Source organism: Ostrea edulis, chromosome 4 (genome assembly GCF_947568905.1).
Source record: "Ostrea edulis chromosome 4, xbOstEdul1.1, whole genome shotgun sequence".
NCBI classification, from domain to species: domain Eukaryota; kingdom Metazoa; phylum Mollusca; class Bivalvia; order Ostreida; family Ostreidae; genus Ostrea; species Ostrea edulis.
In genome coordinates this window covers 45,281,906-45,296,158 of record NC_079167.1, presented here as the reverse complement: position 1 = coordinate 45,296,158, position 14,253 = coordinate 45,281,906, and the positions used below count along the sequence as shown (strand labels likewise).

Below are 14,253 nucleotides of genomic sequence, written 5' to 3'. Positions count from 1 at the left end.
CGTCACACATTCAACCAATCAAATTTGAGAGCTACAGATTTTGGAAATTCGACCAATCGCGTGAAAGTACGAAGACGGCCGAAAATTCTAGTCTTGTATTTATCTTTCGTAAATATGCTGTTATTATCTCGTTTGTTTAAATTTTCTGCTATTTAGAAACTAATTCATAATTCATAGCTAGTTTTTTAAAACAAATACTAAGATTGTAATAATTTAAAAAAAAATAAAATGATGCACAAAGATTTCATTTATTACGCTAAATGATGGCACTAAAATCACGTGTGCATCAAGGGATTTTAGAATATTCATTGAGGTAAATGCCGTGCACAAATCGGCCGATAACACAGGACAGTTTGATTGGTGTATGTGTATGGACGAGATTTACGAACACCCAAGCTGCATGTCCAAACAACGGACAATTTTTTAATTGAACACCTTTAGTCACCTATGTCCAAGAAGTTACCCAAGCGGTTTAACATTGCTACGATAAATCTTGTCTTTCATGTTTGGTACCAAAGCTGTCCGTAAATAGAGTTTTAATAGCGAAGATAATCACACTATGCTGAACACTCAGGAGGTTGAGAAATTATTTCTTTGATAATCAAAATATGAAAAATGAAGTAAATTTCATGGAGTATGATGTCTAAATAAACAATTGTTTATCACTGACTTCGATACGGTTTATTCACCTGTATTGATGTCACTAGATCTATCGAAGCGTGATCAGTCAAGCGTCTCTAATCCCCAAACAGACCAGGAAATTTACGTGGTGACTGCCTCAGGCAGTCAAGGTGTGAATGGCTTATTATTTTGAGAATCATTATTGAATAATTAGGGGTTTATTACATTTTTGTCGGAATTTTTACAACGTAATACCGATCGAGTCCCGGCATCTTAGGACAACGTAATAACGAGGTCTATTTTATATAGGTTTGTTAAGAAATGGTTTTGTGCTTTGAAATTCCAACGTAATATGCGGACTAACGTATTAAAGGGGGAACGTAATAACGGGGTTCCACTGTATTATAGAAAATGTTGTGATGCATATATTGAAATGGCTCTTTTATTCTAAATATTCAAGAAAAAGTTGTGAACTTTGGTGTCCTTGCTGTTTCAGTTCTAAAATTTTAAGAAAAAAGTTGTGAACTTCTGGCACACGATTCTGAATACCAAAGAAAAAGTTGCGGTGTACTTCTGGCACACAGTTTTGATTCTGAATACCAAAGAAAAAGTTGTGGTGCACTTCTGGCACATTGTTTCATTTAGGAAAAGTTGTGGTGCACTTTTGGCACACTGTGCCACTAGTGGCACACTGTGCTACTAGTGGCATACTGTGTGCTGCTATGGTGACACACTTCTGGCAAACAGCTCTGGCACACTGATTTGTTTGCCGCAAACTTGCAGCAAATTTGCAGCAAACTTTACATTTTGGTAAGGGTATATATGCTGTCTTGCAGCACATGTGCTGACTTGCAGTACAGTTGCCATATGTACTGCTCTGCAGTACATGCTGATTTGCAGTACAGATGGCATGTGTACTGCTCTGCAGTAGATACTGGCCTGCAGTACTACTTTAGTACTGCTAAGCAGTACATCATACCAAATATGGGCATCTGGTTTGCAGCACAGTTGCAGCCTGTTTCAAATATTTAAATTAGGACTGCATTTGTACTGCAAAAAAGATACCAAATATGGACATTTGGTTTGCAGCGCATGCCATTGCAGCCTGTTTCAAATATTTAAATTAGGACTGCAGTTAGGCTGCAAAACTGCGCTGCTTTAAAGCACAAATGTGTTCTATATAGTGCCTTAATTACTTTGCGGAAGATATCAAAATGTAAAACAACAAATGTTATATCAATTAATGCATATATATTTAGGATTAAACGCATTAAACATACATTCATAAATGTATACAAAGACCCTGGTTCAGATAGAAACATGATTAAAGATGTAGATCTAAATATACTAAAAAGATAATAATAAAAATAACTATTTATATCTATAGTATGAATGTATTCAACTTATTATAGGCTCAATATTCAATTCTGTTCAAAATTAAGGTAAACTGTCATCAAGCAAAAAATTAGTGCAATAAATTCTTGTACACACACATTACAATCCATATTCCTTATCAATGTGTCCCATTTCAACAATTTACCACCAATTTACCAGCCTTCATGGTCTCTACTCTCTCCTTGACTTAGGCCCACTGATTTTCTCTACTCAAATGGCAACTAAGTACCTGATAATTAAATGTAAACATGTTTTGAGAACTACCTTAATAAAATTCAAAATTTTGATATTAGAAGATCTATTTGTAAGTTACGGATATCAGCTCATAAAATATATTTAAAAATTAATGATTGAAGTTGGTAGGTATTCTGGTATTACTATAGGGATGAACGAATATGTACATCGTATGCTATATAATTATCATGCAGTCTTTAAAAATGGAATAGGTGATCGACAATTTTCACTGCAAGGATGCAACAATCAACCTTGTTCACTCGGGCAATTTTGGATACTCATTTTTGAGGCCACAAAATGTTCTACATGATAAAACAACATAGACAATAAGTCACAATATACTAGGAAAGAATATTGTTTTTTGTTGTTGTTTTTTTTAAAAGAATGACAATGATGAAGTGGTTTTAAAGACCGAGAAAATAAGCACCGCCTTCAAATTTACCTGGCCTGTGAACCCTTGTCAATCAGGAGAAATTGAGCTTCACATTGGATGCTAGAAATTGATGGACATCTAGTTACTAGTCTTTGTGTATACCTTAAATCTATCTTACCTGGTGATCGAGGTGCCCGTGCAATCTTTTGATGCTATTACCGCGTAATTTAACTGGAGAGGGAATTTTCATGTATAGATAGTGACATACAATATAGTAGTAAATTTTGCATACAATTACATCAATTATAATAGAATATAGTAGGTTTTGCTTAGGAATGGGTACGGATTGATAATAATTATTATGGATTGTTAGAATATTTTAATTTACACGGACATCGATTTTATGCTAAACAGATTAATTATGAGTAAATACATTGTACGTTAATGAAATTTTGTTTATACTCAGTTGAAAATTTATAAGCGTAATTTTCCCTCAAAACATGGCGACAAACGTACATGTAACTGCAATCTAATTAAAATTAGATGTTAGATCCGCTCGCGTATTCGCGCATACATATGTATGCGAGTACGCGAGTGGATCTAGCTAACATCTAAATTTAATTAAATTGATGTAACTGTCAACTTATCGGAAAAGAAGTTAGCCGCTATAAGGGCTCTTTCTTGCGTGTGATGGTTGGTATTGGGATCCAGTTATCGAAGGAACTGTCAGAAAATCCGAATGTCCTGACTGTTTTGGTAGGTCATGCATTATGGACGAGTCACAGAGACAACTTTGGTAACCAGAGAATTCTGGTGTGCCGTCCAGAAAAACTAATTCAAACTGAATTAAACTTTCTGAGCAGTTTTGGAATATATACATGTAGTCATCACAGGGCGTGGGACGATGATCAGTACATCAGCTGTACATAGACAGAAAATCTACCGCAGTACGCAGGAACTCCCGTCGGAAACTATGTTTGGCAGTCCATCATTGGATACCGGGTATCTGGCGGAGGAAGTCAAATGGATACAAGAAAACTTAAAATAAAGAATACTCTGCCTAATTTTTCATGAATTTTTCTATCTTACAAAAACGTACAGGTAATGCAGGTAACACAGATAACATCTTGTGTATTTGGGACGGTATATACAAGCTAACAGGGTTTCCTCGGGCTCGGGGCTTCACACCTGCCTTAAATTAGCTCCGCTCCGCACTTAACTTACCTGAGGAAAACCGACCGGTCGAAAACCTCGGCCTTTAAATTGATGTGCTGTACATTGAATAATACTAAGCTCAAAATGTGATACCTTTCTTATATATATATTAATGCATGATTTTGAAAAATAAAAACCAGCACAAAAGCAGCACACATTGGGTCAGCTTTTAGTGCCAGCATCACGAGTAAGAAAATGCAGCCCTGTAAGAATCTGTTTAAGATTTTGCAGTACAAGGTTAGTCATATTGCAGCACATAATCAGCATATATACAGTTTCCTGGCAAAACAAAGTAAACATTTTGCAGTACACTTTCTGTACAGATGCAGTACAAAATCAGCATATGCTGCCTGGCAGTACACTATTCCATACTGTGCTGTATTTGTACTTCATATCTGCAGTGCAAATAAAGTGTACTTCCAGCACCAAAGCAGCATATGCTGCCTGGCAGTACACTATCCCATACTGTGCTGTATTTGTACTTCATATCTGCAGTGCAAATAAAGTGTACTTCCAGCACCAAAGCAGCATATACTGCAATTCCGTAAGGGAATCTTTAAAAATCTTCTTCTAAAGAATCACTGAGCCAGAAGAGCTAAGATTTTCATGAAAGCTTCCTAACATAGTACAGGGTCAAGTTTGCTCAAATCATGCATGGCCCCCAGGAGTAAGTTGGGGCCACAATAGAGGATCAAAGTTTTACATAGAAATATATTAAATTTGGAAATCTTTTAAAATCTTCTTCTCAAGAACCACTAAGCCAGAAAAGTCGAAATTTACATGAAAGCTTCCTGACATAGTGTCGATTCAAGTTTGTTCAAATTATAGCCTCTGGGGGTAGCTAGGTTGGGGGCACAATAGGGGAACATACAAATACATAGGGAAAATCTCAAGAACCATTGGGCCAAAGAAGTTGACATTGAAAGCTTTCTGACACAATAGGGACTAAGGTTTTACATACATTATGGAAATTCATCAGATATGGGCCAAGGTGACTCAGGTGAGCAATGTGGCCCATGGGCCTCTTGTTCTTTCATATGATACTGAGCCTAAAAGTTGTAAGACGCTATACTTTTGTTTTGTAATCTCGCAGTTTCCAGTGTGTTTGGTAGAGAGTTCGACCAGCAGGCCATGGACATTGTGAAGAGTCTAATCAACAGAGGGGCTGACATCAATAAACAGGATTCACAGGGCTGGACAGCTCTGTATCAGAGTGCCTTTGCAGGAAACTTAGGTACTAGGGCAGTATGCATGCTTCAGAGATACACTTTAGAAAAACACTTTATGACTCATTCTCTGTAAAAACCAGAGAACCTGAAGATGTCGTTCAAACACACGACACCGACATGTGTAATTTTTTATGCCTTGCCATGAATATGGCCTGGACATATAGTGTTTGTCATGTCCGTCTTCCGTCCTTCCGTCACACTTCTGTGTTTAGCTTAGTTTTAAAGAAACTATTCAAGATATTTTCATGCTGATACATATTGGTATCATCTATTCAACTGCATCAAAAATTTTTACCTTGACCTTTCCTGTGACCTTGACCTCACTTTTCCATATTTGATTTTTAGCTCAGTTTCAAAGCAACTATTGACAATATTTTTATGAAAACTCTTACACTGATGCATATTAGTGGTAGCAATTCAACTGTGGCATTATTTTATGACCTTGACCTTCCTTGTGACCTTGACCTCACTATTTCGTAATTTGGTGTTTAGCTCAATTTCAAAACAACTCTTGACAATATTTTTAGGTCACCTGAGTAAACTCAAGTGACCTATTGCAATTGGTTTTCGTCCGTCGTTGTCCGTCGTCAGTGCGTTAACAATTGGAACATTTTTAACTTCTTCTTAATAACTACCAGTCCAATTCTTTTCAAATTTGGTATGAAGCATCATTTGGACAAAGGGGACATAAATTGTAAATTTCAGGACTCCATGCAGCACCACTGGGGCCCTAGGGGTGGGGCAAAAACCGCCCAAAATTGACCAATTTTCAAAAATCTTCTCAAGAACCACACACATGTAAGAAAAACTAAATGCATAGTGAAGTAGAGCAGGAAGGCCTCTACCAAACTTGTAAATTTCATGATCCCTGGGGTAGGGGTTCTGACCCCAGGGCGGGGCAAATCTTGTTATATAGTGTTTATGTGTAAAACACTTAAATTACATCTTCTTTAATGCTATTGATACTAAATTGAAAGTAAATAGATATTTAGAAAGAAGAGGTAGTCCTTTACCAAAATTGTCAATTTGATTATTCCAGGGGTAGGGGTTTTGGTATCAGAGTGGGGCCAAAATGGTCAGTTATTAAGTTTGTGAACAATAGACATTTTTTAACTTCTTCTTGATAACTATTATTCCAATTCTTATCGAATTTAGTATGAAACATCTTAGGAAGAAAGGGAACATAAATTGCAAATTTCAGGATTCCTGCACCCGTGAGGCTTTAGGGGCAGGGCAAAAAATGACCAAAAATGACCAATTTTCAAAAATCTTCTTCTCAAGAACTACACACATGTAAGAAAAACTAAATGCATAGTGATGTAGAGCAGGAAGGCCTCTACCAAACTTGTAAATTTCATGTCCCTGGGGTAGGGGTTGACCCCAGGGCAGGGCTTAACTTGTTATATAGTGTGTATGTGTAAAACACTTAAATAACATTTTCTTTAATAGTGCTTTTGATTCTAAATTGAAACTAAATGGATAGAGCAGGTAGTCTTTTACCAAGATTGTAAATTTGATTTTCCCCAGAGTAAGGGTTTTGAACCCAGGGTGGGGCCAAACTTAGTATATAGTACTTATGTGTAAGTTTGCTTATAGTGTATAAAATCTAAATGCATACTTAGGAATAGCAGAAAAGGATGTACAAAAAATGGTGAATTTCACATCCTTGGGTTATGACTTTAAGGTGAGTCCAAATTAGTCATATCTTTTGATGTTTTAATGTTAATACACCTATTATTTAAAGCCTTTCATCATTGTATGCACTTTTGAGGGCATTGAAGTTTGAAGAACACATCTTGTTGTATACTGTTGCTGAACAATAGAATTTAACTTAGATATTTAGAATAGGAAATTTTTTCTGGGCGAATGCGACGTCAGATCCTAAGCGGAAATGACGCTGAGCTGTGTCTGCTGTGGCTGTGTTTACATCGGGGAAGAGGACTGGTTTGGATTTCATCACATCTTCGCCGCAGATACATGGGTTTTCTGAATATATCATGCTTTTATTGTCGTTTCTTGTGATGTTGATCGTACGGACACAGGTTCTAGTGCAAAAATTAAATTGAAACATGTCAACATCCGTGGAAGCGGCACGACCTTTGATCGGTATTTCAGTGCACTTTGCCGTTGTAACTGAGAAGTCTTATTCATAGGGGGTGAATTCCCATGCCATATGGATAGAGTAATGAGAAATTGTTGATATTAAATGCCACGCATGCGCAGATAGGAGTGATTTCTGCCGTGACAGTACTAACCCCTAGGAGGTTATTTCTGCCGCAGCAGTACTAACCCCTCAGAGGTTAGTACTGCCGTGGCAGAAATAACTCCTATCTGCGCATGTGTGAATTGATAGTGCAAGTCCAACATAAATTGAGAAATAAAAATAAAATAACACAAACACAAACAAATGCAACAATCAATAGATTACAAGATGCAAATAAATGAAAACTTGTGGGCATTACAACTTTTAACACAAGCATATAGAACTGTCACATTTCAAATAACTGTCAGATTTACTTCAATTTTCATAGGGATAGGCATGCACTGTGCAAATTTCAGCCAACCCAATATTTGTAAATAAAAGTTTGGTTAGTTAGGTAGGTTAGTTGTGACTAATGTAAATTTACATACAGTTTAATGATATTATTATTAGGGCCCCACATGAAATGCGGGAAGCCCTATAGTAATCACATTGTCCGTCCGTCCGTCAACACTTTCTTTGTGACACGATAACTCAAACAGTTTTTATCGTACAGTTTTCAAATTTTGTACAGAAATAATGTACAATAAGAGGAAGAAGCCTATAGATTTTGGGTTCATTTCACTTTGTCTGTCTGTCTGTATGGCATGATCTTTGTTATTATGAACACTTTCTTTGTGACATGATAACTCAAACAGTTTTCATTGTACAGTTGTCAAATTTTGTACAGAAATATTTTACTATAAGAGGAAGACACCTATAGATTTTGGGGTCATGTCACTTTGTCTGTCTGTCTGTATGTGTGTCATTATCTTTGTTATTATGAACACTTTCTTTGTGACATGATAACTCAAACAGTTTTCAGAAATACTATACAATAAGAGGAAGATACCTATAGATTTTGGAGTCATGTCACTTTGTCTGTCTGTTTGAATGTCATCATCTTTCTTATTATGACCGTATGTATTTACCATTGTCTAAGGGAGATAATTATGTTCCCCAAACAAAGTTTGGGAACATATTGTTTTTACTCTGTTTCTTATTATGTTCCCCAAACAAAGTTTGGGAACATATTGTTTTTACTCTGTTTCTTATTATTATTATTATTATTAGGGTCTTCCGTCTTCAGCGGAAGAACCTTCTATTATTCTATTGTTGATTTTTCACTTTTCTTATTATTATTAAGGTCTTCCGTCTCCTGCGGAAGACCTTACTATTATTGTTCGCGTTCTTCTTCTTCATTATTATTAAGGTCTTCCGTCTCCTGCGGAAGACCTTACTATTATTGTTCGCGTTCTTCTTCTTCATTATTATTATTAAGGTCTTCCGTCTCCTGCGGAAGACCTTACTATTATTGTTCGCGTTCTTCTTCTTCATTATTATTATTATTATTTTCCTTGGTAGTACACGCGTTTTTCTCAGCCATTTCTCGATCGATTTTCACGAAATTTTCAGGAAAGATGTCTTTTGGTGACGAGACTTTGCTTGCAAAATTTCGTGCTTGACGTCACTTCCGGTCAGGAGTTATCTCTCTTTTAGTGACTTTTTGAAGGGCCTTGTTGTCCACGCATCTCCTCCGTTAGTTTTGAAGCTAGAGTCTTGAAATTTCTACACAAGATAGAGTAAACATTTTAGAAGATTTGTGGGGAATTCGATTTTACCGGAGGCGATTTGCCTAAACGCTCGCCTGGACCTGAAAAAATGGATGCCAAAATGTTTCGCCGATTTCGGCGATTTTTGACCTTTGATCTCCAATATCTTTTTTCTTGCAAATATTTTGTTAAGACATGTAGAACAAAAGTTGTGCACATTTACGAGATCTTTTCGAAAATATCAAGATTTAGGGGCTAGCCCCTTAAATTAGGGATCTAGAAGGGCTCAAAGTCTACATCAAATATCTCAAAAATCGTTAATATTTTGGTATAAGTCAAAGAACAAAAAATGTTCATCTCAACAATCCAAATCTATTCATATAAAAATTTAGGTCATATGTTACGTAATAAGGGATTTTAAGGGCCAAAACCATAATTTTTTTACCCCTTGTATCTCGAAAACGACAAATATTTTGAAAAGCAATAAAGAACAAAAGTTGTTCAGAATGATGATCTGAACAATATGCATATTTCGTTTTTACCATATGTGGCCCCGTTAGGGAGCTACAGTTTGGCCCCTAAAAATTACTTCTAGAAATAACTCGAGAACGGTAAAGAATTTCTAAATACTTGTTGAACAAAAAATGTTTGAAATGTCATGACCTTTCTTACGATATCAAGCAAAAGGGGCTGACCCTTTAAATTAGGGGCCCAGAAGGGTCCAAAGGTTTATGAGAATATCTCAGAAACTATTAATATTTTGTAATAAGTCATTGAAGCGGAAATGTTCATCTAAACCAGCTTGTTCTTATCAAATCAAAAAGTAGGTCATATGTTACGTAATAAGGGATTTTAAGGGCCAAAATCATAAATAATTGACGCCTCATATCTTGAAAATGACAAATATTTTGAAAAGCATTATTGAACAAAAGTTGTTCAGAATGATAATCTAAACAATATGTACATTTCGTTTTTTCCCTATGTGGCCCCGTTAGGGAGCTACAGTTTGGCCCCTAAATATTTCTTGTAGAGATAACTCGAGAACGGTAAAGAATTTCTAAATACTTGTTCAGCAAAAAATGTTTAAAATGACAAGGCCTTTCTTACGATATCAAGCAAATCGGGCTGGCCCTTTAAATTAGGGGTTCAGAAGGGTCCAAATGTTTTTGAGAAAATCTCAGAAACTATTAATATTTTATAATAAGTTGTAGAAGCGGAAATGTTCATCTCAACGAGCTTGATCTTATCAAATCAAAAAGTAGGTCATATGTTACGTAATTAGAGATTTTAAGGGCCAAAATCGTAAATATTTGACGCCTCATATCTTTAAAACGACATATTTTTTGAAAAGCATTATTGAACAAAAGTTGTTCAATGTGTCATAACCTATCGATCAATATCAAAAAATGGGTCTGTGGGCCTCATGGCTCGCCTGTGGAGTCGATTTTTGTCGATATCAGTCGATTTCAAAAACTTGTAACTGGTAAATATTTTGTAAGAACATATTGAACAAAAGTTGTTCAGTTTATCGAGATCTATCGATTGATATCAAGAAATACGCCTATGGTCCTAATGGCTCGCCTGTAGAGTCGATTTTTTGGCGATATCGGTCGATCTCAATAACTTTTTACAGGTAAATATTTTGTAAAGACATATAGAACTAAAGTTGTTGAGTCTATAGAGGGCTAACAAATGACATCAAGAAATAGGCCCGTGGGCCCTATGGCTCGCCTGGAGAGTCGAATTTCAAACGAATTTCACCGCAACTTTGCTTCAGAAGCTTATGATATGAAAAATTGATTATATCTAAAGTGTCTTAAAGTCGGAAACTAAATTGAGACTCATTTGTCTTTCTTTTTTTTTTTTTTAACTCCGAGTGCATCAACAAATCGGACGGAAGACCTACTCGTTGCTCGCAACGAGATCGTGTCTAGTTATTATTATTATTCTTTTTTTTTTTCCTTACCGATTTTGTGCAGAGGATTTCTCAGAGATGGCTTGACCGATTTACTTCAAATTTTAAGGGTTAATACATTGCTATTTGAAGTTTATATCCTTTTTTTTGGATTTTTGAAAATTCACTTCCGGTTGGAAGTTATCCCCCTTTTTATCGATTTTCAGATGACCATTTTGTCCAGCCAAAATCTCAAAAACGATAAAAGCTAGAGTGCTGAAATTTTCAGTGATGTTAGACGACATGTTGTAGTTGTGCACATCGGTTTTAAAAATTTCCGGAAGTGCCTAGTATGGAAGCTCGGTAGGGGTCGAAAATGGAGTTTAAAAGAGTGTTCCATTTTTTTCCACGTTTTAAATCATAACATTTTATTCGTAAATATTTTGCTTAGACATATATAACAAAAGTTGTACAGTTTATTGAGATCTTTCGTGTCATATCAAGAAATGGGCCCATAGGCCTCATGGCTCGCCTGAACCATTGAATTTCTGTTACAATGATTAACTTTTTTCTCACGAAACTTTTGATAAGACATGTAGAATAAAAGTTGTTTAGTTTTGCAAGATCTATCTAATGATATCAAAAACTAGGCCTCAGAGCGTCATGGCTCGCCTGAACAGTCGAATTGTATCACAATTAATAACATTGATAACTTTTTTCTCGAGAAACTTTTGACAAGACATGTAGAACAAAAGTTGTTCAGTTTCGCAAGCGTTAACTAACAATGTTAAGAAATAGGCCTGCAGGTCTCATGGCTCACCTGAACAGTTAGGTTATTGTTGCAAGCTATAACATTTTTGTCAAGAAACTTTTAATAAGACATCTAGAACAAAAGTTGTTCAGTTTTGTAAGATCTTTCGAACAACATTATGAAAAAGGCAAACGGGCCTCATGGCTCGCCTGAACAGTTTGATTAATGTCACAATCAATAACTTTTTTCTCGAAAAACTTTTGATAAGACATGTAGAACAAAAGTTGTTCAGTTTTGCAAGATCTTTCAAACGATATCAAGAAAAAGGCCCATGGGCCTTATGACTCGCCTTAACAGTCTGATAAATGTCGCAATCAATAACTTTTTTCTCAAGAAAATTTTAATAGGACACGTAGAACAAAATTTGTTCAGTTTTGCGAGGTATATCTAGAATGATATTTTAAAAAAAAGGCCTCCGGGCGACATGACTTGCCTGATCAGTCGAATTTGTATCACAGTAAATAACATTATTAACTTTTTTGTCGAAAAAAAGGCTGACCCCTTTCATTAGTGGCCGAGAGCGGCAGGGATTCTTTAATTCATAGCACTTAAATGATCAATATTTGTAAAACATTACCGAAGCTAAATTGTACGTCTAGACAATATATTTGTATCATTATTTATGAACGAAAATCTCAGTCAAATTCTTATCTCATCACATCTAAAATTGGACGGAAGACCCACTCGTTGCTCGCAACGAGATCGCATCTAGTTATTAAGGTCTTCCGTCTCCTGCGGAAGACCTTACTATTATTGTTCGCGTTCTTCTTCTTCATTATTATTATTATTATTATTTTCCTTGGTAGTACACGCGTTTTTCTCAGAAATTTCTCGATCGATTATCACGAAATTTTCAGGAAAGATGTCTTTTGATGACGAGACTTTGCTTGCAAAATTTCGTGCTTGACGTCACTTCCGGTCAGGAGTTATCTCTCTTTTAGTGACTTTTTGAAGGGCCTTGTTGTCCACTTATCTTCTCCGTTAGTTTTGAAGCTAGAGTCTTGAAATTTCTACACAAGATAGAGTAAACATTTTAGAAGATTTGTGGGGGATTCGATTTTACCGGAGGCGATTTGCCTAAACGCTCGCCTGGACCTGAAAAAATGGATGCTAAAATTTTTCGCCGATTTCGGCGATTTTTGACCTTTGATCTCCAATATCTTTTTTCTTGCAAATATTTTGTTAAGACATGTAGAACAAAAGTTGTGCACATTTACGAGATCTTTTCGAAAATATCAAGATTTAGGGGCTAGCCCCTTCAATTAGGGATCTAGAAGGGCTCAAAGTCTAGATCAAATATCTCAAAAATCGTTAATATTTTGGTATAAGTCAAAGAACAAAAAATGTTCATCTCAACAATCCAGATCTATTCATATAAAAATTTAGGTCATATGTTACGTAATAAGGGATTTTAAGGGCCAAAACCATAAATTTTTTACCCCTTGTATCTCGAAAACGACAAATATTTTGAAAAGCAATAAAGAACAAAAGTTGTTCAGAATGATGATCTGAACAATATGCATATTTCGTTTTTACCCTATGTGGCCCCGTTAGGGAGCTACAGTTTGGCCCCTAAAAATTACTTCTAGAAATAACTCGAGAACGGTAAAGAATTTCTAAATACTTGTTGAACAAAAAATGTTTGAAATGTCATGACCTTTCTTACGATATCAAGCAAAAGGGGCTGACCCTTTAAATGAGGGGCCCAGAAGGGTCCAAAGGTTTATGAGAATATCTCAGAAACTATTAATATTTTGTAATAAGTCATTGAAGCGGAAATGTTCATCTAAACGAGCTTGTTCTTATCAAATCAAAAAGTAGGTCATATGTTACGTAATAAGGGATTTTAAGGGCCAAAATCATAAATAATTGACGCCTCATATCTTGAAAACGACAAATATTTTGAAAAGCATTATTGAACAAAAGTTGTTCAGAATGATAATCTAAACAATATGTACATTTCGTTTTTTCCCTATGTGGCCCCATTAGGGAGCTACAGTTTGGCCCCTAAATATTTCTTGTAGAGATAACTCGAGAACGGTAAAGAATTTCTAAATACTTGTTGAGCAAAAAATGTTTCAAATGACAAGGCCTTTCTTACGATATCAAGCAAAACGGGCTGGCCCTTTAAATTAGGGGTTCAGAAGGGTCCAAATGTTTTTGAGAATATCTCAGAAACTATTAATATTTTATAATAAGTTGTAGAAGCGGAAATGTTCATCTCAACGAGCTTGATCTTATCAAATCAAAAAGTAGGTCATATGTTACGTAATTAGAGATTTTAAGGGCCAAAATCGTAAATATTTGACGCCTCATATCTTTAAAACGACATATTTTTTGAAAAGCATTATTGAACAAAAGTTGTTCAATGTGTCATAACCTATCGATCAATATCAAAAAATGGGTCTGTGGGCCTCATGGCTCGCCTGTAGAGTCGATTTTTGTCGATATCAGTCGATTTCAAAAACTTGTAACTGGTAAATATTTTGTAAGGACATATTGAACAAAAGTTGTTCAGTTTATCAAGATCTATCGATTGATATCAAGAAATAGGCCTATGGTCCTAATGGCTCGCCTGTAGAGTCGATTTTTTGTCAATATCGGTCGATCTCAATAACTTTTTACAGGTAAATATTTTGTAAAGACATATAGAACTAAAGTTGTTGAGTCTATAAAGGGCTAACAAATG

The 14,253-nt window shown here is 35.7% G+C and overlaps 1 protein-coding gene across 4 annotated transcripts in view; it reads left to right on the top strand.

Annotated features, from left to right (window-relative positions):
• Nucleotides 1–14,253, top strand: part of LOC125645726 (ankyrin-3-like) — a 139,645-nt gene that overhangs the window by 84,859 nt on the left and 40,533 nt on the right. For all 4 annotated transcript variants that reach the window (XM_048871519.2, XM_048871517.2, XM_048871518.2 and 1 more), the window contains one exon: nucleotides 4,932–5,072. In XM_048871519.2, coding sequence (XP_048727476.1) covers nucleotides 4,932–5,072 — 141 coding nt within the window. The remainder of the gene's footprint in view (nucleotides 1–4,931; nucleotides 5,073–14,253) is intronic.